Source organism: Lepisosteus oculatus, chromosome 5 (assembly GCF_040954835.1).
Source record: "Lepisosteus oculatus isolate fLepOcu1 chromosome 5, fLepOcu1.hap2, whole genome shotgun sequence".
Taxonomy (NCBI): domain Eukaryota; kingdom Metazoa; phylum Chordata; class Actinopteri; order Semionotiformes; family Lepisosteidae; genus Lepisosteus; species Lepisosteus oculatus.
In genome coordinates this window covers 37,203,799-37,231,006 of record NC_090700.1, presented here as the reverse complement: position 1 = coordinate 37,231,006, position 27,208 = coordinate 37,203,799, and the positions used below count along the sequence as shown (strand labels likewise).

The following is a 27,208-nucleotide window of genomic DNA, read 5'->3' as shown; positions in this document are numbered from 1 at the left end:
TTAAAGCTTGCACAGTCTTTACGTTAAGTAGAATATGTTTGATACAATGTTGTATTGTTGCAAATTAGAATAAAACAGAAAACTGCAAGAAGGCTTGCACAATCGGGAAGTGCACTAGAACTTCTACACAGAGCTAAAACAACAGAAAAGTGGAGTAGAAATAAAATAATATCTAGCTTATACTTGTGAATAGAAAGCAGTAAGCACCCTATTGTTATATATTCCACATTTACAGTGAATATGTTGTTCACGTTGTGAATACGCTACTTACAAAGGGCACCAGTAGTCTGAAATGTAAAAACACTGATGCAGTACAGTGTAAAACATCCTGAAGGCTGGAGTTCAGAGCCGAGAGCTTACAGGTGCTGTCTGAACAGATGAGTCTGGAGCAGTGTGCGGAGTCGTGGTCAGGGATTAGTCGTTCTGATTTCTGCAGCTGTGTAATTCCACGCTGGAGGGGTGAGGCTATAGGATTAAAGGCCTTACCATCTCTCTGGTGGGAGAGAAGGAGCGGACAGGGTGAGAGAGTGTGTTGGACAACATAGGAAACAGAAGATACACTGGAACTGAGTGGCAGAGATGATGGCAGATGAGATCTGAGGTTTTGAATCAGACGTGTGAGGATACAGGGAACCAGAGGAGAGGCTGGAGAAATGGAAACCTAGGAGGAGAAAAGACCTGGCAAGAGTCAGAGTTCAGGATGAGATGGAGGTAGTGGAAAGTGTTGGCAGGGAGCTGGAGTTATATTAGTACCAGGGTCTGGACTGGAAGCTGAGCAGAATAGTTGGTAATGAATAGCTTTAATCCACAGTTTATGGAAAAGAAATTCAAACATGAATCACAGAATCACAAACGTGCAAGACCTTTATAGAAATAAAACGTCAAACATGTATACAGTGGAATAAGTGGGTACAGGTTTAAGTCACTGTGAATAAAAACAGCAGAGTAGATGGACATTTTATAATGCAGTTCTGTGTCTTTGTAGGCTCTTTCTGACTTGTTTAGATCATTCGGTATATTAGGTATATTAAATCGGTATATTAGATCCCATTGTTTCTCACAGCTCGTGTGTGGTGGTTATGGTTTATCTTCACTCGGGAACAAGCAGAGGAAAAGAACAGTAGATATGGTAGTAAAATCTAGACTAGGGAAACGCAAGCATGTCTTTCTATGAAGTTGAAATATCAAAGTTAATAAACATGAAAATGCTAATTACATATGCGAAAGAGTCTAGTCTTTTTAGTTTTATGAGTATATTCAGTATAAACCTGAATATTCAGTATAATGGAATACAGAGCCCTGCGCGTTTGTGTTGCGCTAACGTAACTTGTTGTCTTCCGACTAGTTAACAGCACAAACCGTGCTGGATAGATTTGCATATTGATGCGTCTGTTGTAAATAAATGCTCAGGTCGTGTGCTTAGTCTTTCTGGATTGTACGGTAAGTGTGTGTGCACCCCCACAATGGGACGGTAAAAAACGAATAATAAGCACCGAAGACGATCAAAACGTCAACCGCGATCTCGGGTCAACACTACGAACCCGCTTCGCTCATTTAGCACTCGGTTGAGGAGCCGATGTGTTGAGGATCATAGTGTTGACTCGTCGGCTAAACGGGAAAAAAAACAACGTTTTTTACATTTAGAAACAGTAAATGCAGTAAGTCACAGCAAGTCTTCCGTTAATAATGCTTACATGGAGATTTACAACAACAAAAAACGACACCGAAACGCTGAATGTACTGTACGTCATTACTCTGTGAGGAAACTCGTTTGACTGATTTACGCCAAGCGATATGTGCTCCGTTTTCGTTAGAACAAGCACGGTCAAATCGTAAATCGGCTCAACTGATTCGTTTTTATTTCGTGTTCGAGTTTCTTTTCTTACAAATGTGTGGTGGTCTTTGGTAGAAAAGTGAGCTTAACTATTCGCTCCCGGCGCGCATTTCCGAACAAGCATATTAGCGCAGCGCCTTGTAATGAAGAGCAGTCACCTGCACTGTGAATTTTAAGAGGCAAAACCTACTGGATTCTAGCTCTGGAGGCCTGGTGTCGGGCGCCCTGTGGGAGAGATGGGTGCGAAAGGCTGGAATCTGCCTGCCAGACACTCCTATCAGGGTTGGAATCGAAAGATCATTTTCAGCGACCAACCTCTTAATAGGAAACAATGAGCAGCTCGTATAGCATCGCTGCGGCGCTAAAATGTGTTTCTCGGCTTACTGAACAGCTCTTGTCCATTCCCGTACATGCAGCAAATAAGTCATGGGGGCAGCTTTGGGTGCTTCAAAAAACAAGAGTCAGATATTTGTATTCGTAGGCCTTGATGACTAGATTGCTATGGCGGATGGCTTGCTATAGATATAAATTTCTCACATAATACTGCTCAGGTTCACCGGGGGCTATGAAAGTCCCTGAGGTGCACATGTCTAGGAAGTTTATGCAGCCTTAAGACACATTTAGGAATGCTACTGTTTTAACTTAACTTAGCAAAATGCATAGACATTGCATTTTGAGAATCCTTACGTGGGATAGACTGTATTAACACAAATTCGCCATCATCAACATTTTCCCCAAAGGAAATAAAATACAAATGAGAGATATTATTAAATGTGCCGTAATACATTCGACTTGTTTTATTGATTCTGGGTCTTTTTTCATTAATAGTGTTTATTTCATACATTGACTTTTACAGCCTTCAGGAAAACAACAACAACAACACCGCCGATAAATTCCCATCGCATTTATGGGAAACGCTGTGTCTGCACTGAACCTCTGACAAGCCGGACTCCCGATTCTCGTGTTCGCGATCTACAGGTTTGTTCCGTGCTATGTTTCATTCAGCTGCCAAGATTGCGGGTTCGAAAACGGGTGCGCAAACCGTAATACCGCTCCACTTCGCAAACAACGTGCTCGTTCACTGTCCGTTCAGATGAGACGAATATAAAGCACAAATGATGTAGAAGCAATTACAAGAAACCTAACAGTTTTTTACTCACGAGACGAGCAGTGCTGTGTTTGTAGTGGCACCGTCAAAGTGGCATCTAATATGTGCTTTGTGACTCTTATCGCATTGACGTGCTTACCGCTGACCTGTTCCTCGGATTTTAGTTGACATTACGATAAACTCCAATTAACTTTCTATATGCGGTCTAGGCTGAGTTTAAAACCTGAGACTTTCAGGGTGTGTGCCTTTCTCTGAAAAGCAGTTGGGGTTAAGCTGAAGCCCTCGCTAACATCTAAGTGTTCCTTGAATAAAAAGTGGCGCCCGCGCTCTGTGGTGCGAACAATTATCGGTTGTCTTTAGGGGTGTTGTTTTCTCAGGGTCTAACAAGCTTCGCGTCTATCTTCTCTAAATTATCTCTGTGGGATGAGGACCTACAGTACGCCAGTAGTGATATTAGCAAATATCAGGAAAGTACTGGGGCTGGAGAAGAGAGCAGAGCGTACAGGATTCCAAGTCCTTACACGAACGCCAACGGCATGGTTGTCCGGCTACTCCCTATATTTCATCCTTATTCTCAATTGCAGCCATGCTAGGTTATGAATAGAACTACCTTTTAAGAAACCACCAGTCGGCTCAGGTCTTCTCTTCAGAGTCGTGTCTCTAATCGAGAAGAAGGACTTCATAAGTACGCAAACGCACTGAAAGACACTCGACCCGTTTGCTCCCCTTGCGGCGCTAAGGCACAGAGACACTGCCCATCAAAAACGGCAGAACGGTGAGGTGCCGCCCGGGTCTACTTGTGGTGAAGCAGAACAAATCTGTGCTGCAGTGTCTTAAACCCCCAAAATAACAGGCTGAACTACGTGAAATCAGGTGACAAAAACACATAATATATAGTAGCAAGTTCATCATTGGCAAGGGGTTTAAAAACCGTATCTTAATGGCATGACATGTACTTCTGCAATAAACATAAGGAAAATGACCTTAGGAAGAAATTGGCTCATGATTCGCCTTTCCTTGGACACCTGATATACAGTAAGTCTTGGTCAATAAGTCAATGAGTCGTCATCACTAATCAGCCCCAAGAGTAGCAGTTCTCTGTGATAAAAAATGGGTCTCTCATATTGCAAATAATAGGTGGCTCTTTCACGTGGAGAGTCTACTAGCCTTATCTGTATTCAAGAACCCTCGCTTTATACGAGCAGTCGAAATCCGTAAAGGCAAACCTGCAAACTCAAACGCGTTTCTACAGCATGAACGGTAAAACGCGAACCAGAGGACACAAGCAAAAGCGTATTTATACCCGAATTCAGGAGGCATCTCTTTACTCAAAGGGTTGTGGGAGCGTGGAACAAGCTACCCATGTTGTTTAAGATGATGTGCTGCTTTCCTTCAAAGAACAGCTGGATTAAATCCGTGGATCAATTAAGTACTGATTGAATTAACTACATGGGCCGAATGGCCTCTCGTTTGTAGCCTTTTTCTTATGTTTTTACGTATAAGCGAACATCTGAAGGGCATAGCGAACCTATGGTCATCTGGGCAAATATATAAACATGGACACATTCCTTATTAATACTAAGAACTAATATATATGTACCTTGAGTACATGTAAAAAAATCTTCTCTGCGGTTGTGTTATTGTATTTGGTTAATGCTTTTATTCAAAGCGATTCACATTGGTTACGATTATTTTTAATATATATTTTTGGTCCCACTTTATACAGTCAAATTGGCTCCTGGAATAAAACGGGTAAAGAACTTTGTTCTAACCTTGCCAGACGTACGAAACGCCCTGCTGAGATGTTTTTAAAACAATTTAACCCATAAGTACGTCTAAAAATGTTCCCTCCTTTTTAACCTTTAATTTTAAATAATGCACTCCTCTCAAAGATCATATACAGGGAGGCACTGAAAACGCGACACAAGAGTGTTGGAACCAGTAGCTTTTGTCGCATTTTTAATGCCTGTCAGTACATACAGGAGATATATATTGGTAACATATCTGAAATGCGATTTATAAACCGTATTCCTTTTATCAGTTTCGTGCATGTGTAGATCGTCCGATTTCAAATCACCAAGGTCTAAGTAATCCCTGTTCGAGAAAAGAAGCCTCTATTTTCCCTTCATTTTGACAACGCGGGGCTTTTAAAGTAGAAAGTGAAATGAACTTTAGCTGCTGGCCTCAGCTACTACAAATGGACACGGTGTTTACACACCTGTCTGTCAGTATGGCTCCAGGCTGACCCGCTCAGTCACGGAGATGTGCGCCCTCGTCTTCCATTCAGGTCACAGGCGTCCAAACCTCGCTTGTAGTCTCTTGCTGTCAAACCCCTCGGCTGGACCGGTGCCACATAGACTCTGTGAAGTGCTTTGTGCGTAAATGACAGATTGTGAAAACTGGGAATCTGAAAACGCATATATAAATAATGAATGGACTACTGGTTTCAACTCCATGCCGTGGGCCCTTACTCTTTATTCAACTCTCAGACTCCAGTCGCACCTATCACTGAATCCACAAAACCGCAGTCCAAAAAGTCCACACTCCTTGAAGATCTAGTGGGCCTGTTTGTTTTTGCTCTGCTAGTCTAATACCTGTGTAGAAATTCGGCTTTCTACCTGGCAAATACGATAAATCATGCATAACGTCTAATGCTCAGTCTGAATCATATGTATAAATATTTATAATGGCTTTTCCTTTTAAGAACAGATTGCGCGCTACAGTATTCAACACCGAGCCTGTTGAACGGCTTTAAAGATTGTGTGAAGGCATCCTTTACTCTCAAAAAGGTTTTACAGAAACAGGTACAGCACATCGATAATAAGACGGTGAGAAGAAGACCTTGTCACGAAAAGGAACAGGAATATGATTTTAGACTATTTTTAACTGCACCTTTTTCTTCATTATGATATCCGCTCCTGAACTGCAGTTACCCTTAGTAAGTCTTCTACGGGCAGAAAAATTATATTGCGTTTTTTCTGTTTAGCGTTTAACACTGTTTAGATCATCCTGCAGAAAAACTCACTTGCTTCACTGGAATAGTGTCCTGTACATTCAGCGTTATAGATTTAAACTGGCAACATAAAGTCTTGGCTTGGAGGTCCAAGCTGAATCAAGGGATTATCAAGGGTTTCCCACTGTCTGTCGCTCCTACAGATGTGAAAAACCCACAATTTAGGTGGCTGTCAGATTTTTGTGACTTTATGGAAAAAAACATTTTGTTTCAAAGTCTCTTTCCTGCACACCTGGTGCTCGAATAGCAATTCCCCTTTGTATACATTTATATTGTAAGGATGGGTTAGGCGTCTTTTAGGAAACTCGTTTGACAGCCAATAATATGCTTTCTTGTCTCCGGTAAAGTTAATTAAGAATCGGAATGACTACGTGGGTTTCTGAAATACATATAATAAATGTGCCACAATTCATTCAGTACGTATGTATGCGTTCTTGTTAAAAACACGTGTTGGGAATTTAAGGACGCGCCCATATAATCAGTGTTGTTTTATACAGGTGTATACAACAAATGTGTTTATTTAGACGATCTGAGGTAATACATTCTAAAGACTGTGGTTCACACTCACGTCAATTTGTCATTTTTTTTAAAGGTGCGCGAAAAGGGTTAACTTTTCTTATGTTCTAATATGATCTCATTTTAATATTTTCCCTGCTCAGATGGAGTGTTAAACGTACGGTGCGTTGGGCTCTTATTTCGGGTACTTGTGTTTGCCAGTCGCTTCTGGTTGAGAAAATGTTGATTGTAAATTGAGGTAATGGTATGTTGAGGTAACGTTAATTATAAAACTCATCTAGCCATAATTATAAAGTCGCTTATTACTAGCGACTGTAGCTGCAACCCAAAAACCCAGTAGGCTAGTGAAAACCCACACAGACGGCGAGAACACGCAGACTCCACCCAGACGTGTATCCCAGTGGTACTATCGTCCCGCCAGTTTTTAATCTGACTGCAATTAAAGTGTGCACAAAAGCCTATCTGAAATGAAGCACAAATAGAATTATTGCAGGTCTAAGTATTCATAGTGGGTAGGAAAGCAGTTTATAGCGCTTAGGCCGGGTGCAACAGAGGAGTGCTGGATTTAAGAGAAATAATCTCTCTTTATATGCGTTAGTGTAGGAAACTGTACCTCTAAACTGTCACGTGGTCGGACAAAGCGTCTTAATGAGTTTCGGGGAAAATCAGTTACACTTACTAGTGAAAGGGTTAACTGGTTTGCATCGTTTTCATGATAAGGCTGTTGATGATGATTATTAATTTTTGATTGTTAGGTAACATCAGTGCCATCAGCTGAATGTACCATATTTCCTTTCATAATTACTCCGTGTAGTGTTATACGAATGCGTCATTGTCCCGTAAGATTAGGGTATTGTTGCTGTTATTGTTTCAGCAAGCTGAAAAAAGACGTAATTTGTCACCATGGAAATTCTAACGAACGGAAGTAATGGATTCCTCTTGTATTTTAAATTGTGCAAAAAACACACACAACCTCAGGTCAAGTTCATGCTTACCAAAATATTCTGGGAATATGAGAGAATGTCGGTGCACTTAATTCTGATTAACGTTAGAATGAAGTATTTCGCCATGCACTTTTACTTGAACACCAATGCATCGTTCTGAGATTCTCGATTCCTTCGAGTTCGTAAGGTTAGTAGGATTTTTTTTTTCTCTAACACAACTCGTATTCAAAAACAAAGGTAGGTTTATTTTCCCATGTTTTCCATAAGAAATATGGTTACAATTTAACTCAACAAGAAAAGAAAATTGTTTAGAAATCCTTGATATTTCGGTATTCCGTTTTTCCTTTTGTAATATGGGATTTCACTTTGCTGAGGGCGAGCATCAATTAAATTAATGGGTAACGCACGCGTAAAATTTGTGTATCGAATTCATTCCGCAACAAATTGTTTTGAACTTTCAGTGCATACTAATTATTAGATATTTATCTGAGGTAAGATGAAATGACTGGCCGGACATATCCCGTCCCGCTAGCTTTCTAATAGTCTAATCGCTTCACTGTCTTCCCGACATCACGTCTGTGACTAAATCTGTTTAATAAAAACTCCATCTTACACTTTCAGCCGTTCGTTTTATCTGGCCTTTTAATTCTTATGTGTTATTGGTTTTATATTTGGGGGCATCTACACGTATAGAACAAAATTGAATGTGAGGCTCAAAAAAGCAGCAACAAAGAAAAAACTACCCGAACAATGACAGTGTTGTTGAGTATTTCCTTTTATTGTTTTTACAGGCTATGCTTAATGTGAACAACCTTAATTCTGCATTATGAGCTCATGTTAGATGCTTGTGTGATTTAAAACGAGAAGGGGTGTATAAAAGCACGTGCGCTGACCTTGTAATGTTCTGTGAGTAATAAAGTCAAAAGCTAAGGATAGGCTTTATGAAACTTTAATCTAATGCAATCGTTCTTCATCCGTAAAGGCTGCCTCTATTTTATGTAGCTGATTTTTTTTTTGTTGTTGTATTTCTTGTATGGACGGCGGAATAGTTCAGTGAAAGAGCAAAGAAAATAAATTGATGTTTTGAAATGGGATAGAGAAAGCGATCGGACCCTCTGGCGTTTCTGCAGTAATTGTCCGCATACAGATATAAAAGGATTCAATTTCCAGATCGGGTGCGATAAGTACTCCACGTGCCCCTCAGTTTCAGACATTGTCGTTTCAATACGACAGGGTCAGTTTGAAAGTTCTAGCGACACGGGCGCACAACACTGTAACCACTCGAAGTTTTCACAGTTAACTAAAGCAGCCAGTGTCCGCACGATTCATTCAATGCAGAATAACGTGTTTACGGACGTTATCTTTCGGAAATAAGTTTCCGCTTATTATATTATGCACTTAATCTACGCTTTGTACAGTCAGCGCTTGGATGAGAAATATTTCACAGTGTTTTGGCAAAATCTACTAACCAAAACTTGAAGTTAACCTGTCATGAAGAAGTTCTAATTTTGAACACATTATTTGTATTAGTAAAATTGTTTAGAAATGTTTAGGAAGCAAGATATTCTATAGAATACTGAAGAACTGTATTAACCCACAGAAACCTGTTATCTTAAAGTACTTTATTCGCTGGATAATATTTAGTGCGCCTTGGATGGGTGAATGTTTTTAAAGCAAACAGGCCAAAGACCTGTATCTTAAATTGACTATATGAGAATTAATGTATGACTGGATTTCAGTTGAAGGGTGTTGGTGTAGAAGCAATTGTACACGTTTTTCTGCTTTTACTCCTAAACGTAACATTACTGGGTACCGTTACGCATAAAAACTCCTGGCCAATTTCTTCGTTTTATGCTGTATTATAAATTATCATAAGTGTCGTAATATTTAAGTAATTATGAGTCATTTATATCAAAACTCAACGATCCTTTCTCCATTGTTTGGTCCTGTAATTGTAAACCACATAAAAACCGATCATATCAAAGCAATAGACGATATTGGTATTTGTATTGTTGTTGTTTTTTTTGGCGGTTACTGTATCTCCTCGTTTATTTTAAAAAATAGGTGCTTTAGGGCCGCTTCGGCTTGGCTCTTTTTGATCGCAGTAATTCGACGTTTTAAATTTTCCCAGGATTTGATGTTAATGCACTCTGGTTCATGAGAACATAATCTAGAATGATCCTAATTCACAGTTTTGTGGTTTTACTTAATCCAAATGGAAACTGTTACTCTTCAGAAATGTAATTCAGGTTGACAGCTAAATCAGAAACCCGTGAGCACTTCAGGTTATTGGTTGTTAATTACCGTTTATTAATTACCTATTTCATTCATCCTAACTCACCGGTAATTTATTTTGAACACAGAAATTTTTTTCTTGTACAAGTTTATTGAAGATTCGTTCTGACGCGTCTTTAGACCGAAGCGCCAGTTGAATGACTGTTTTCTTTTCTTGCTTTCTTTATCATGCGGGCTACTCAAATTAGTGGTTATATCATTAACCAATACATCTATTTTTATCTAACACCATAGCATTTGTCTGTGTAGGCTGTTGGGTATTAACCGAGATACTAGTGCTTGACGAACATTTGTTGCGTGTTTATTGCGTTAACAGTGGATATACTATGGAAAACAGACTCATTGGTTGTGCTTTTAACCATGTGGTTCGACACGACTGTAAAAGCAATATTAGGCGTGTAACTTGTTTTTTTTAGAATTTGTAGTTATTTGCGTAAGAGTTGATTGTATACGCATCAATCTTTACATTTTTTACCGACGCCTCACTGTGAAAGTTGATCTTCCAAGTCGATCATTAAAGATGCAAGAAAAAATGTGCAAAGTATCAAAACTTTAGAAATTTTACGATTCAAGCTTTTATGTGTCCTTTAAACAATAGCTTAAAATCCATCCTATTCAGAGCTCTATGACCACCGGTTGCGATTAGGATAGTCCTACTATAGTAGTTTACCATAGGAAACCTACAGAAGGACAGTGGAATACACTACAGAAATAACGTAAAATAACAACGTAATTTTTGTTGTAACGGGAATATTTGTTTGAAAACATTAAGGGACATGTTTTCAAACATTAATATATTATGACGTTATTATTTGTTATTTTCAGTATAAACAACGTTATTAATTTAGGTAATTTTCCACATGTTATATATAACTCTGAATTAGCAGATCTTGACAATTCGAAGAGATGAATGTCCAGCCCACTACTAATTTTACGACTGAAAACTAAAATGTTGATCAAACTAAATGAGACCTAAATGTCACTTCGTTAATTAGAAATACAGGCTATATTAAATCAGTACCTTAAATATTTAGATTTATACAACACTCATGGCTCTATGTATCATTTTCGAACGATTTATAGTCTTTACAGTTTACATGCTTTACTTTAATATACAGCTGCTCTCGCTAATTCAAAGAATCGGATATGATTTAATGGCTGAGAAACAGGGAATAGGAAAAAAGGAAACCTATGGCATTGGAGCCAAATTAACTTTCAAATGAAATCGCGTTGCGATCTTCCATCCTGAGATTTAAATATGCTGATATGCGATGAAATATGTCGACCTCTATTTATTATTCGTGTATTTGATGGGCGTTTGTGTGCTTAGAAATGGCTGTTGTTGGTTTGTTGAGCGGCGTTATAGATTGGATAAATCATTTCTCCTGTTAAACGATATCATCTCACATGAAGTTTGTGCAGTTAACCCCTGCCTCCGTAAAGCAGGACAGCTCTATGATGTGGGAAGACCATCTCGCTTGCAAAAACCTGGTTTCGCTGGTTAACCAGACAGACTTTTCTTTTGCTGTTCTTGTCCGGCTGCCTTGAATGGGTAAGATCTGATGTCAAGGATGCTGAACGTCACCTTCTCGTTGATTCCTGCGGACACTGTTTCTGTATTATTTTCGCTTTCCGCCAATCACGTGCGCCGCCTTGTCGGTGTACCTGGGGGTCGTGTTTTTGGCCTGCATCAAATTTTCCTCTCCCCCGCTCTTGGTTTTCTTTCAGTCTGTTTGTTTTAGTAACTAAACCGGGAATGGATTTAAATAGTTAATTGGACTGAGAGAAACCACACGTGATTGAATTCTTACTGGATTAAGTCAGACTGCGCAAAGTCCCCTCCTGCTTTCGCGGGGTCTTTGTTTCTTATGTTTTTTAAATCCCACCCACTGGAAATGGAGAAGTAAAAAAAAATCTCAAAAAAGTTTTCACTCCAAATAAGACCCCAGAAAGTTCAAAAGCCGCGAGCTGGACTGTAGCGATGGAGGCGGAAAATTGTTTGTCTTTCTGCTCTCCCCCTAACAGGACCACTCCAGACAATTCTCCGGGTCTGGAGTCCAGCTCTGGATCCTTCCATCCCGGGGACGACCTGCCGAGCCACCCGCACCACCCTCACCAACACCGGCTCAGCCTCAGGGGCGAGTTTTACAGTTCCTCCAGGGTGGGGAGATTCTGCGAGAGCCCAGGCGAATTTGCGCACGGCGGCGCCACGCCGAATCCCCGAGTTTCCCCGGTGAAACTCCAGAGCAAATACTTGGAAAATATCAGTCCGGGCCAAAAGGGTTTATCGATAAGCGGGAAGGCAGTTTTTTACGAGAACAACCAGGAAGGTAAGACGAAGACAGTCCGTGTTAAGAAAAAACGTATTTTGAAACATTAACGTGCATGAGTGTGTGTGAAAGTGAACCATTCATTCAGGAATAATAATTCTTATTCATTGTGTAATAATAATAATGATAATTAGCAGCAATAAAAGTATGAAGTATAAATGCCGATACAAATTTTTTTTCCTGGAATCGAAAACATTTTTTAAAATGTGGTTATGATTTATAGTTCACTTGTTTGTAGCTTGTTTTTTACTTAATTGTTATTTTTATAGCAATCAAAGCCTGACATGATTACTCAGTCACTTATTTCTTACTTGAATGAAATCGTCCAAACTTATTAACGGACAAAGGTATTAGTTTATATAATATAGTGGGATGGTTTGATTTTTGTAACCTGTACTTTGTTTTTGACGTCTTTTAAAACAGTCTCTGTTGGACAGTTTGTGTTTTAGATTACCAGTTTTCTTTTTAAAAATTTGAGGCAAAGAAACTAGAACTAGGCTATGATGCCTTTTATTATTACGTCAATTTCTGATTATTTTGAAAACAATGTTTTTATTTTATTTTTAATGAAAACATGCACATTTGCGAGCATCGGGCGTCAGCTGACTCTTTAGTGTTTGGTTCAAAAAGAGAAATATTAAAGAGTTTAGAGGCAGAGCAGTTTTATCATTGATCTGCGTGCGTAATTACGGGTGAATATGATTCTTACTACATTCCTACTCCAATCCTTTTACATTTTTGTGATATTTTCCGCGTGTATTTCATTGGTGAAAAGAGGGAGAGTTTAGGAGAAACGGCAGTATGATGCCATTAGAGTTTCTTCTAGTTAAATGTTAGGTGTTTAAAAATTCTGTTTACACTATTAAAAATTTAAAAAGTCTAATCCATGAAAATGGCATTACTGTAATAGGCTAAAGTCTACAAAACTCATTGTTTTTTAAATACTTTGCTTGTTAAAAAAACAGAACTAAATTTCAACAATAAAATAAAAGTCTGTATTGCCTTGCTTGCCAGATACATATTTTGCACATACATTTCTTCTCACACTGACCATTGCAGATGTAGTTGTGACCTATAAAGAGTAGATGTGTATTTATTACACACGCTTACCTAAATAAGGTTGTGAAATAAAAATACTTGAACAGACTTTTTATCAAATAACTATTCAAACATAATAATCACGAAAGCATTTTATAGACAATTAGTCTATAAAAATGTGCAGGGTCCAAAAGTGTAACGTGTATATACAATATACAACATATACGTAATTTGCATAACATATATACAATTAAAGATCTACAAAGTATCTAAAATAAAACCAGATACACGTGCTGTACATGCATTTAATGCGTTTAAGTGTTAAAACTAATAATTCACAGACTGTCAATTATTGAGAAATCTTGAAAACTCTTCCAGTGAACGGATGACAAATAAAATGTAAAAACATACACAAGATGTGATGTTATTTTAACGTGCGCCGATTCCAAAAATATTTTTTATAGGTTTTGAATGCACTAATAGTCTTTCTTTGCTTGAATGCGCCAGTCATATACGTGTTTGGTCATTAGGTTCAGGACAAATTTTGAAATAAATCGTAAGTCAACAGTGTCCAGTAAATATCGTTCATTTCTGTACTGTGTTTTTCTTGTTACAGATTACTTTTCGCTTTATCTTACAGCGCAGAATCATTTATATCAGACGTTATATTTGTGGTTCATATACGGTTATCCGAAAGCTTACACATAATTAAACTGTGATGCACGGAGAACTTCTTCAACAGACAGCTGGAGCAGGGCGAGAACTCGCATTAATTAGGCATGTTTTTGGGATTGCGGAACAAGTCGGGATTCTGTGCGAGCTTGCTTGCTTTGTGATTCGAAAAGGCCTAAGTGCTGACAAATAATCATGTTGTGATTGTTTCGATGACACGTGTGGAGAGGATGTTTGCTACTGAAATTGTGTTTGCACATATGGTTTAATATTTTATGGTTTGAAACATTATTTTAGTTCGACACACAATCTGCAGGGCGTCACCAAGGTAGAAAAATGAAAAAAAGTTAAATCATGTACACGTATAACGCAATACAAACAGAACATTAAAATTAGATAGATATACCATACTTTATTAATCCCGTAGGGAAATTGATGAATTATGATTCTGTGATCGCTTCATTTTTTTTTCTCTCAGTGTAACTATTTAGTTTGATCGCCCTCGGTTATTTTTGCAAATACTCCTAGTCTATCCATAAAACAATTTCACATTTAAAATACTTTAAATGTACACATAATGTCCAGCGAGAGGCTAAGGCACAGAACACCCTCGGGAGTGAGAGAGGCAGGGTAATTAAAGGCGTTTGTCCTGGTAAACACTCCGTTGTTTTAATAGCAAAGCATTAAGCACTGATTGCACCAGCTGTGCCTCATCCTGATGACAGATTAGGCTGCCCAGCTATAGAAGGCAACCTATCTGAACGGAGGGCAACGGGCTTACCTTTTTAGAATTTAAAGGTGCTACTGAAAACTCGCGAATTAATAAAATAGTTTCCCTGATTGGGATTTTGTTAATTTAACGCGTTCCTGTGTAAAAAGTATTTCTGCAGAAGGTAGATCTTAAATTATATCAGAAGAGGTTATGTGGACCCTGCATCTACTGGTTGTGTCCAGTACTTTTTAGGGAATTGTTCGAGCTTGGGGTCGAAAACGAATTGAAGGCGAGGCGCTAATTTATTTTTCTGAAAAACACAGAAATTAAAAACATACGGCTGAAGAAGAAAATAAAGTTGTAGAGGCTACAAGGATCCGAGAAAAATATTTCATGTCCGTTTGACAAGGGATCAAACGGCCTAGTAATGTCTGCGGGAACTGAGGGGTAGCGATAAAAGTGTCAGCTCGGTTTATCAGCGCCCTGACACTATAATTACAATAAGTTTTGAAGTGAAGTAAGATGGGGGCAAAGGTCTGTTTATGAGACCGACTTCAGTTCTTGCCTCACAATTAACGGGCGGTTTCTCCACAGCTTCGCTGCAGTCTGCCGCCTCAGTAGTCTAAACACGCTTCTCTACTAACGTCCGACTCCACAAAAAGTCTTCTATGCTATACGAGTCCGAGATAAATCTGTTCTGATAGAACAGGCTACCCGAACTTTGGTACAAATTAGGAATATATTTTACATGCTAAATTTTCCAGTTTGTTTAAGGTAGTGCATATTCAATAGAATACTGTACTTGTCCAAAACTAAGACTAAGCACCACTCCCTGGTACAAAGTTTTATGTCGAAAAACTTAGGCTCAACTCATATTCTTTTAAATGGCACTTAAAAAGTTACCTTAAGTTTTTATGACACTTTTTAAATCGCTCCACATTACAGACATCTGTGCGGTAGTAGGCCCATTCGTTATCTTCGCATTAATGTCTGGAGTTGATAACTGAAAAGCAGAAACTGATTCTCAGTTCTCAAGAGTACCGAGAGCTTTTATAATTGCATTCTTATTATATAGGAATGTTTTAATAGCGTTTTGTCTTCTGCGTTGTTGTTAAGCCTAAAGAAAGCAAACCGTGATAGTGGAGGCCAAGAGACGAAACCCACTGTCAGGCGACCTTTTGAAAAAACTAATGACTATCTTCGGTTGGTTTTCGATAAAAATAAACGTCCTGCTCTCTGACATTTAAAATAAAAACATAATTTCAAGATACAGAAAGAAAAAAATACACGCCGCTATAAACTATTTAAGCCTTGAAATTCGAAAATGGCGAACGAAAATCCGCATATACATCCTTATTCTTTTAAATCTGACCTTCTCTATGTGTTTCTAGTTTCCGGTACGGTTCATCGTGTAATGGTAAACCGAGACGATTAAAGCGTACAGTTCAGCTTGATAATGCCTTATGGTATAAATTAAAGCTTAAACCCTTGACCTCGCCTCTCTGGTATTATAAAAAATCCCGACAAGGGACGGAGGTCACCGCTCTAAGGCACTGACTGCTTGAAATATGTTCGAGTTTTTAGAATTTTGAGTCAGGTCTTATGAAAAGCCGAAATGCTAATAGTTCAGAAGGTAAATAGCCAGTCGGCAGTCTTTCCAGCATAACCGAAGAGGAGAGATCAGCATTTCGAGAAACTGTAAGAACTGTTCTGTTCTAGCGACACTGATTCTAACTCTGCTGTGACGTTTTTTTTAAAGTCAGCAATCGTTTTCGTAACTAAAGAGAGCACTGAATGACATAAATGATCCAAGTTTAATTTATTCCAACAATTTAAAGACACTGTTATGTAGACTAATAATATTAATCATCAGTATAATATACACTGCAATTCATATTGCTGCCAAAATCAACACACTTCTGGGAGTTAACAAAGACATATGTATCTGGTTCATTTTCTGGCAATAAAACAGTAAGGCCTACTTAAGCTATGGTTTCCAACAGGCAATTACACAACATCAGGACAATGTCTTAATATGACAATGATGTACCCTTTATAATTTTAAACAACAGACTTCAAATACGTAAAAATGAACAAGATAATATGTGGCTTTCTACTCTTATCATTCTGATATGTCCCTACCAAGCTTGTCAAGAAATAGTAAACATTGTTTCGGTCTCTTTTCTGAAAACAACTTTGAAATTACAGGAGAAGAATGTCACCATTGGGAAAGTGTACCTATTACTTTAGTACTAGAGTACATAGTCCTCTTTTCTTGAAGAGCACAGCTGTGTTTCACAGGGACTTTAAATAGTGGTCTGTTAAAAAAATGTCGTTATCAGCACCACTCTCTCTTCAAAGATGTCATCTGATTTGATAAATCAGTCGGCGGACTCCCCCGCTCCAGCCCTGGTGTCTCTGTACAATACCAAGGCCCTCAACCATCTCCATGTCAGAGATCGCTCTCCTTCCTCCGGTCCCTCGTCTCTCGGACTCACGTGGAATACCAGCCTTCCTGTTTTGTCTGCTCTTGGAAAACTGTCTTTGAACTGGGCTGGGCGAGCCGGGCTTCACGTATTTTCTTTAATTCTGTGCGTTTTCCGTGGCCCGTCCACAGCCACGGTGTGCTGGAACTCGCCAAAGGTCCCTCGACAGCACTACTGGTGTCACACACAATCCTCTAGAAGAGATTTAAGATAAGTCGCTCATCTGTGTTATGAATGAAGCTGTCTTGCCTCTTTCAATTCTTCTCCGCATGGGGAGTGCAGGGTCGGCAGAGCTCCATGTGAAGAAGGACAAATTTCACCACACAGTTCCACGAAGAGTTACTTTTTTAGCTTCACAATCAGGGTTCTCTCAAAACAAGATTCGCGGTTTGGTTTTTACCAGCCTCCTTCTTTCTAAGGTGTTTAAATTTGAACGGAAAGACAGGTGGTTGGGACAGGGGCAGGGGGCACCAGTTGTCGGACTAGGAAGTGGAATGAAATGCACTTGAAAAGCGCAGAATGTGAGCTCACACAGTTTTCACTCGGCCGCCCCGTTCACAAACCCTTGGATTATAAACCTCAGCTTATAAAATGATGTAACGAGAACAGCCTTTTCAGCCCAACTGAGTCACTTTCCTGCACCGATTCCTTCACAATGCCAAGCTTAGCTTTGAAAAGAAAATACAGTTTACACTTACACAGCAGTGACAGTGACCAGCAATGAGTGTGTGTTGTGTATGTTGGGTTGATTAAACCCACTTCAGGTTAACCTGGTGCGTTTCGGGAGTTTTCACACTTGTTTCTAAAATGTAGTTTTGAAACGGAAGACTCGATTTTATTTTCTTAGAATTGAGAGATTTAAATAACTCATTATAGTATTGTGAATTTCCACTTTTGCAAGATGCGAGTTGGATTGATTTTCATTTCCCACAACCAAAGAATGTTTTGAGTTTATATATTGCACAATGAAATCCAAGTGGAAGTTCTTACATTTTCCAGTTTCGTATTGGAAACATTTCTGTTTTGTAAGAAACCCCAGGAAGGGAATACTTCGGACTGATTACAGAGGCTGCACAGTGTGGAAGGATGGTGGCTCAGGGTGTTGGTTGCATTGTGTGTGACCGACACCCTGGGCATTGTGGATGGTCCATTTGGTGAAAGTCAGACTGTTAATTAAGACTGTGTCTTTGCTCTCTATCAACATGGCTTGTGATTTCTGCACGTGGGGTAACTTTCAAGGCAATTTCTCTCTCACAACTTTAAACAACTGAAAAGAATGGGGTACCCCCGGCTTTATTTGTTGGAGTTAGGGTTTCTGTCAAGAACACGTCAATATCAATAAAAGGGGATAAGGTCCTGTTCAACAGTTTAGCTAGTTCTGATTTTCCATGGCTTGTGGGAAAATATTCTTTTTTTCTTGGCAATGTTTTTAAAATGACAAATATTGTCGTTAAACCTTTGATTAAGTTATGTATACTGTATATACCAATAGTTCTTTATTATGCACGTGAGAGAAATCAATTCTGATATTCTTGATGTACTGACTTGCCAGAAAAAACAGAGCACGTTATACAGAAAGTAGATAAACCTGGAGGATAAAAGCTTAAAACATCTGATCCTCTCTTGACATGCTGGTGAAAAGACTGGACTCCAGGAGGTGTTTTCAGAGCTTTGTACAGTTAATTTAAAACAAGGTCAACACAATTTCGGTGATAAAACTAACAAATATTTATAGAAACATAGTGGTGGTGTTCTTCAATTTGAAAATATCGACTACATATTTTTCCAGTGTTGTTTATATGGCCTGCTTTCTCTTTTTAAAATTTGTGATCCTTCATACAGTATATGCTTCTAATTGACATCTGTTCTTGCAATGATGTAGGGGAACAATCAACTTGCAGGCAGACCTCTTTATTCCCGGTAATGTGCAGTCGTAGCCATTCTACCGTGCATCTTCTGCGTTGTACTTTGAGTCCCTTTCTCAATCACTGGCTTCTATAACCATCTGACTGGAAAGCATATTAGTCGGAGAGAAATTCAGTGTCAAAACAGCCCTCTCAGAATCCCTTTTTTTCCCTGAGCTCTGTGCCAGCCTTGTATAATTATCAGAAAAAAGGCTAAATGTTTTTTTGCTGCAGGTGCTCTGACATCTTATTGAAAAGGCCTGACTAATATGACAGGTGCAGATGTAGCTGTATCAGGATCCGATCCCGGTTGCTTACAGGCTCAGAGTCATGGTGAGCCACTCCCTAGACAGTGCAGGTCCTCTGCTGCAAGAGAAGTCTCTACTAAGTCTCTTGCATGCTGAGCCCTGATGCAGGGGAATCCATTATGCAGATGAACATGGGAAGATTGGCAGGGGATCTTAAGTGAAATCATAGGCCAGTAGCTTCAAACCATAGGCCATCATTGGATGCAATTCAAGCTTTAATTCTGAGGCTCCTGTTTTGTGCCAGGTTGAACATATTGTGTTGTAGGATTCTGATCCGTTTGTCAAGTAGAGCCTGGAAAAGCATGTAGCTGTTTAGTTGTCCTTGAGCTCTAAATAAGACATACATCTGGCAAGTACAGAAACCCACCTTATAACTATCACATTGTCATCTCTCTCTCAAAAGCTGCTGTAACATGCGCAGCATGAGAATGTGAGCTATCTTGTTAGAATATTATCATGTCAGGGTGAGTCTATAGAATCACTGCAAGCAGCTAGGCACTTGTGCCCAAGCCTTCACCATAGATTTGTTTATTCAGGACAACAATTATCGTCCCGTTTGTCTCTGGCACCCTCAGAGGCATGAACAGACAAATAAACCACTGAAGAGAGCTGAGCCTCATTGCTGGTGAGTCCTCCTGAGGCATTGTGTTAACATCCTGATAGCATGAAGGCGTTGTTCTCCTCATAACCAGAGGTACCATCAGTTTCTTTCTCTATTTTCCTTTCTTGGTTTTCAGCAGGGTAACTCGATGTATAACCTGTGGCCAATCCACACTCTCACTAAAGAAGGGAATTAGTGCCTATGCAACAAAGTCACTCAAGTGTAACAGTTAATCGGAAATGACCAATCAATCAAAATGACAGCAAAAGCATTTAATATCCCCAAAAATATTAGTTTCTCTAAAATAAACACATACAGTGACAATATTTATATGTATATTTACATTTATTCAGTAAATTACATTTATTTACATTTACTCAGCATGTATTTGATTCTTTAATTTTACAATTTGTGAATAAAAAAATATATGCCTCATAAAACGGTGTGAGATTTATCTGTCTTATAAGTCATTTTCCTCTAAAGAGAGACACCGTCTGTAATTCCTGTTCTCGCCAAGAGCTTTATATGAACACTGACGTCACGGGTTGATAGTGTTCTGGTTAAGGAATTGGAGGGGAAAGTTTGCATTCTAATGTAAGGGAAAGTAAAAGCTGAAAAAAAATACATCTGGCATTTTAGTATGGAAAAAATCAAGCTGAATTCTGCATTAAAAAACACAGCAGGGATGCCACACCTACTGTAGCTGTTAAGATGTATAAAATAGAAAGTATTTAAAAAACTCTGTGTGTTGCTTCCCTGGGAGTTGTTAACAGCCTCTATCTCTGCCTGTGTCTTATTCTCACCTATAACTCCAGGTCAAGAGATCACGCAATTGTCCAGTTCCATTATAGTGAAATTCCCTCCCTACAAATCCAGTATCTGTTTTAAAGTCACGGCTCAAGACCAGTTTCTTCAGGTCGAATTTTTGCGGTTGTGAAGTCCTTTGAGGACCTCATAAGCCCTGTAACACGTTGCACTTGCAATGTGACTTTACCATAGCAAACATGAAGAATGATGAAGAAAAAATTCTGCCAGTTGAGATTAACAGTTGTATATATAGACTCAAAAAAGAATGTTGACATTTGTCAATACAAATTGTCATCATTGTTGCTTAATTTTATTTTCTTCTGTTTTTTACTGACTCTTCAGATTGAAACTTTATAAACCTTGCTATCTTCAGTCCAGTCAGCTAAGGAAGTCATTTAACATTATTTGACTTATATTAATAGCAGTGATATATTTAACGCAGCTGAATAACAAAACATGGGTGACTATGGTATATACGAACCTCACTTGCATTTGATATGATATGAGAGATGAAACATACTGCTTCTGCAGCTGTCTCCAGAGTGAAGAATATGCTGAGGTACAGACAAGCTGTCGCAGTCCAAAAATAGCACAAATGAGCATCATGAGTTTGAATCTTTATTTTGCTGTCTTGTGAGTAAATCAGCTTCTCACTTTCCATTCAAGCGAAAAAGCAATTTACTGCCCAGACAGCACATGGGAAAGTTCATTTGTCCTAACCTTACTTCCTCCACTAACTGGCATGCATCTCCTGGGTAAAGCAAGGCATGCAGATCCGTAGCCTGTTTACTGTTAAACTTACAGGACCCTGTCGTATTAAAATGAGCACCCCCGAATGTACTGGAATCATGCCCGTTTTCCCACAGCCATTCCAGGCCCATTGACAGAATACCAGCCTTGCGTGTCACCCTCTAAATGAGTCCAAGGTACTCCTGTGTTTGAGCCAGCTCCATTTAGAGCTTGGCATTGTTTCATATTTACTCAACCCCTGCATCAAGCCTGCCTATTTTTATTGAAGGCTTCTATTTCTACTGTTACCTACATTTTGTGTGTGTCTTTCCTCTTGCTGTGGCGCTCGTGTTGCTATGTGATGGTAAAATAATAGTTGTTCACTTTCCCGCCCCATGGATAAACAGTCTGGGGTTTCCACGGAAACCTAACGCCCCAGCGCGTCTCCCTCTGACCTTGCCCCCCCGTTTTCCTCGCAGCCGGGGAGAAGCCCCACCCCAAGCCCCTGGGCTACCAGATGCTGCCCTCGGAATGCCGCCCTGCGCTGGACGACTGTGCCAAGATGAAGGAGCCGCCCGCCGAGCTTCCTGGAGACTCCATCGCCGACTCCATCGACCTGTCGGGCAAGAACAAGAAGCGTCGCAACCGCACCACATTCAGCACCTTCCAGCTGGAGGAGCTAGAGAAGGTGTTCCAGAAGACACACTACCCCGACGTCTATGCCCGCGAGCAGCTGGCACTGCGCACGGAGTTGACCGAGGCCAGGGTCCAGGTACTGTCCCCTGCAACCCCTCCTCTCCAGCTGCAGTCCCTAATGTCGTACCCACCCTTCCAGCCGTCGGAGGAAGATCTGCCACCGGCAGCCTCTGGACATTACATTTAGAGCAGTCCCGGTTTGGAAAACATGAGACCTGAGAGCTTGCATAGTGCTACCAATCCACACATGCAGCTGTTTTAGAGTTCGACTCAGTCATGTAAAATCTCTGCCAGTGATGGACTACAATCATAAAACCCAGGCATGTCGACACTATGCACACATAACAAGACTTGTGGGAAATGCCAACCTCGTGTCTGACTTCAGAATATAATAAAAAAGGCTACCTTCAGTTAACCATCATTAACTCAGTTGAGTGGCTGCTGCACGAGGAAGTGCACTTTGCAGGCAGGGGTCACTCCTGGTTAGCTGCGTTTGAAGCTGCGCAGCTCTGTGCAGAGAGAGAATCTCAAAGTAAACAGCATGCTTCACCGTAGCTCTCGCTGTGAACCCTGCCTTTGTTTTACTGCACTCCGCTACATCATCCCCTGCTTTTACCTTAAAAAGTGTCGCGATCCCGGCGTCCAGGAGCTATCGCGCTCAGGTTTATGTCGTATCGTGTTCGTGGCCGTGCACCGCCGGTAGTGACAGCCTGAGCGCTGGGTTTTCATGTCGGTTCTGCTTCCTGCTCCGACCTCGCAGGTCTGGTTCCAGAACCGGAGGGCCAAGTGGAGGAAGCGGGAGCGCTACGGCAAGATCCAGGAGGTGCGGAACCACTTCGCTGCCACCTACGACATCTCCATCCTCCCGCGCTCCGAGGCCTACCCCCAGGTACCCCCGCCCCCCTGGCAGCCGAGCTCTGAATCTCGGGCTGGGTGACCAGGGGCAGAGAGACGCGCGCGAGTATTGGGTCACTCCAGAAGACTGTTGTCCGACAGTCAAGTTGACAGGTCCTGGAGAAGAACAAGGCTTTCTAGAGTTCTTTTAATCCCAATTTCAGTTCGAGCAAGCTCAACAATTGAACCGATTATCATCTTAAGAAGGGACTTTACCAAGATGTTGAGCCCCTGAATGAAGGAAACTATAAATATTGAAGGCTAGTTTAGTTATTTAATAGTTCACTAACAAGCCCGTTGCTTAAGGGACAGTCTCTGGCGCCCCCAGCTATTAACCTTGTCCCTATCATGTATCTTCCAGATCCAGAACAACCTGTGGCCTGGAAACAGCTCTGGCAGCTCGGCCGGAGGCTGCGTCCTGTCCCCCGACAGCGTGCCCTCGTCCTGCATGACCCCGTACTCCCATTCCCACGGCAACATCCCGGGCTTCATGGGAATCTCTGGGTCTCCCAATCACCACCCGGGCATCAACAGCCTCTACTCCCTCCACAGCTTCCCCGCGAGCCTCGGCAGCCACTCCTTCGACCCCGTGCCCATGCCCGAGTCCGAGTACAAGCCCTCTGGCCTGGTGGCCTTGCGTATGAAGGCCAAGGAGCCAGGCAGCCTCCTCTCCTGGCCCACGTGACTACAGGACCGCGCCCGCTGAGAGGTGCACAGACTGGGGAGCTGCGCTGGGGCAGGACAGTGCATTCACCTTTAACAGTTCCATCTGAACGGCTGGGGGCAGGAGACGCGGCATTGCCGAGCTGGATCTCCAGATCAGGGCTTGGGACATCCGCGGCCACCCCCCACATCCCCATCCTCGACTCTCTCGTCAGGTACTACAGCGACCAGTCTCCCACAAGCCTTTGCCTGTGTATCCGCGATGGCGTGCAGCCCATTGCTCTTCGCAGTACTGAAATCCCCCCTTTGGGAATGATGGAAAAGAATTTCACCCTCTGATTGGAAACAAGCCATTCTGTTGTGTCTACCGTCAAACTAGAGTGAAGGATGGTGTTGGAGTGCTGGACCTCATTTCTCTGCAGACAGCTTGCACAGACCCCTTTTTTGTGTGACATGTTAGTAATTTTAATTGTTGTTGTTTTTTTTAATTGGGTGTTGCTTTGTAGGTGGGCAAAACAAAGAAAAAAAACTATTTAAATATGAATTTTGAATGTTAATCATATTTTTTGTTGTATGTAAAACGTGTAATGGTGACGAACAATAAATGTTTTAAACTTTTCCATCGCAGAGCGGATACAAACTGATATTGATTGTTATATTGTACCTTCTAGTGCTAAATTAGACGACAACTCATTCAAGGGGGGAAATCTAGGCCAATTCAATCTGCTGCTAAAAGTTCATAAAATGTCTTAATTATTGATAAACTATGTTAGCAATAATGAAGTTAAACAATTTCCTGGTGATCTGGGATTTTAAAGCTTCTCTTACATTAAAATCCATTAATTAGCACAATCAGCATCATGTCCTTGTCGGAATGTAAATTTTGAGTGTACACATTTTCATCAAAGGGCAGTTTGAAAATCCCATCCTGTCTCAAAGTGGCCTGGTCACATGGTCATCTCCGCTTATTCATTGTGATTTCCCTCGGCCGCAGGGAATTATTTGTCTTATTAGTTTTTTAATTCTTGTGCTGTATTTCAGAGTTATGCATAGGCACCCTCAGCCTCATTGAGCACTTGTGGGCTTTGCTAGCCCAGTCCCTTTATATACATTTCTGTCATAACTAAGGTTGCTTGTCCTGGTTGTGCAGCGTATGCATAGACGGTAAAGGCTAGCAAAGCTTACGGTTTCACCCCTCCTCTCCCAAACCTGGTGTTTTGGCACTGTTCCCTGGTCCAGAATGAACAGGTGTACTTTCCCAGCCAGGGCATCTATTTTCTTCGTCCTGTGCCAGAGCTGTGGATGGGAGCACTGGATGTAGTTCTGAAGTCTGCGTGCCTGTGCAGCAGATCGCTGCTGAGTCACAGAGCCACATCTGAGCACAGAAAGCCCCTCTCATGCTAACCCCGAGGGAAGCCTGCTCTTCATTGCCCAGTAAAAGATTCCACATGCTTCCCTTTCCCATCTTTCCACGGTGCTTGAGCACAGCGCAGACCCTTGGAGCTCCATTCCGTTTTGTAAGACTGGACGAGCTTATGTCAACAACACCCTGTCTCCGTTGACTGAACTCTCTCCACTCACTATGAACCGCGAACACTGCCTAACTTGAATTAATTCAACAGCACCGCGAAGATCGCAGGTGAACCTTTAAGTCTTTCCAGCTGTGACCATTAAGAAGCCTGTTCGGTCTGGCTCATAATACATTGCATTATTTAATCTTTTTCTTGCCTTTCCACCCGAGACCAACCTACTCCTCCCTGAAAACAGGCCATGCTTTCATGAGCTGCTGCATTCATTTCATTTCGGCCTGAACGCTCAGAAATGCCAGGGCTGAGAAATGCAAGTGCCCTGTGAGATGGCTGCTTTATGACTGCTTATGGGAAGAAATGTTGCACTCAGTTTTAGCTTGGTGAAGCTCTGGACACATACAACACTTTCACAGCCCCCTTTTTAATGGTGAGACTTTCACAGACGTCTATGCAACAGTAAAGGAAAAACCCGGCTGTGTGGTAAAGTTCCTCCTACTCACAGCCCTGAAGGCACAAGGGAACATGTTTAAAAAAGACCTAGCACTGCCAAGGACTTCTCGATTTAATTATAGCCTTTTTTTTCCTTTTATTGGGTTATAGTGACTTGATAAACTCTCGTCAGAAGAGACGAGTTATTGCCAAACCTCATAAGAACCAAAGGCACTTTCATAAGTCATGAGAATTTGGTTTTCCATGAAAGTCTTTATACCCATTTTAACCCTGAGATACCTGGAGCCTGTCCACTAACTCAAAAAGTAATGATTAAAAAACGATCATTAACAATGACAAATTAAAGCCACAGCAGCTCATTTCCATTAGAAAATCAGAATGCCCACGTGATCTTTTTATTATAGACTCACCTGGTTGTGCCTTTACTCTTTGGCCCACAGCGACATGCCCCGTGCCCACAGCAGAGTGCCTCGTGGGTGGAAATTAATTTGTTGTGTTTTAGGTTTTGTACCAAACAAAATGTGTTTTAATAAACAAAATCTAGTACAGCTGTTAAGTCCTGTTTTGAATAAAAAAAGAAATTTACATTTTTTCACATATAATCTAATGCTTTTATCACTAACTCATTTAGTTACCCCAAAAAAACCTTTTAACCTAACACTTTTCCTTTAAACTATTTGTAAACAGAAAGAGGTGCAGATTCTGCATAAAAGATCAATATGATGCTGTAGATTCATTACATAGTACTATGAATGCATTATAATGAATCTATAATTATATTGTTTTACTAAACTTCTATTAAACATGCATGAAAGCATTAAAATAGTATTGTACTTTAATACAGTACAACACCTGGGAGGAGTGAATATCAGGGATTTACATGATTCTTAGCTTACAGTTATGAGAAAACAACTCCAGTCCTGGAGGGCCAGACAGTCTCTGGTTCTCTTTACAGTCGAGTCCTTAATGAGCATGTGACAATGGAGTCTAGCACACATAAATAAATACATTTTCACCTGCTTCCTGAGTCCCATGAAGTCGTCACATGATTAATTGCCGCAGAAGATGCATGTGAATAGAGGAGGAGGGCACATACTGTAGTCAATCACAAATAGACAACAAACGTGTACATTCTGACACAGACATATCCCCATTCCGTATGCTGTCTGACCGGTAAAGTCCTGATCGTGGATGTGAGTGTCTCGTGATAGCAGTATTACTGACCCATTTCCGGTTGAAATAGTGACAAGCAGGTCTCTGTTTGGTTGGACCTGAGCAACTAGGAGGGGCGATGTGTGTGTGTCTATGTGCCATGTGTGTTTTTGGATTAGTCGGAGTTGGAGGCAGCAATTAATGGTCAGTGTCAGTGCAGAACAGAGCAACGTGGCACAGAATGGTTATTGCTTGGTAAAGACAAGTGTATCTTAAACCCATATATAGTTCATGTTCCCAATCCTCCCAAAACGTGTGAAGGGGGATTTTAATTCCCAATGACATGACATACCTAACAAAACGCATTTGCTTAACTGGATAAGTCAAATCATTTCTTTCTCCTTAAGCTCAAAATTGAGAGAGATCTCAAAAAACCTTGTGGACAACAACTCTTGAGGACTGTTTGGACTTATTTGGGGAAACACTTTTTTTTACCACCTGCAATCAGACGGTTTCTCTTAAATGGA

General features: G+C 40.7%; 1 protein-coding gene across 2 annotated transcripts in view; it reads left to right on the top strand.

Annotated features, from left to right (window-relative positions):
* alx3 (ALX homeobox 3) overlaps positions 1-25,934 on the top strand; it is a 29,068-nt gene extending 3,134 nt beyond the window's left edge. Inside the window, exons 3-6 of one of the 2 annotated variants that reach the window (XM_015342431.2) lie at positions 11,736-12,040; positions 21,777-22,069; positions 22,754-22,882; positions 23,249-25,934. In XM_015342431.2, coding sequence (XP_015197917.1) covers positions 11,736-12,040; positions 21,777-22,069; positions 22,754-22,882; positions 23,249-23,572 — 1,051 coding nt within the window. In that variant the 3' untranslated portion in view covers positions 23,573-25,934. Of the gene's footprint in view, positions 1-11,515; positions 12,041-21,776; positions 22,070-22,753; positions 22,883-23,248 lie in introns of those variants that run through there. The other variant, XM_006628438.3, reaches the window with a different exon arrangement.
* The last annotated feature ends 1,274 nt before the right edge of the window (positions 25,935-27,208 follow it).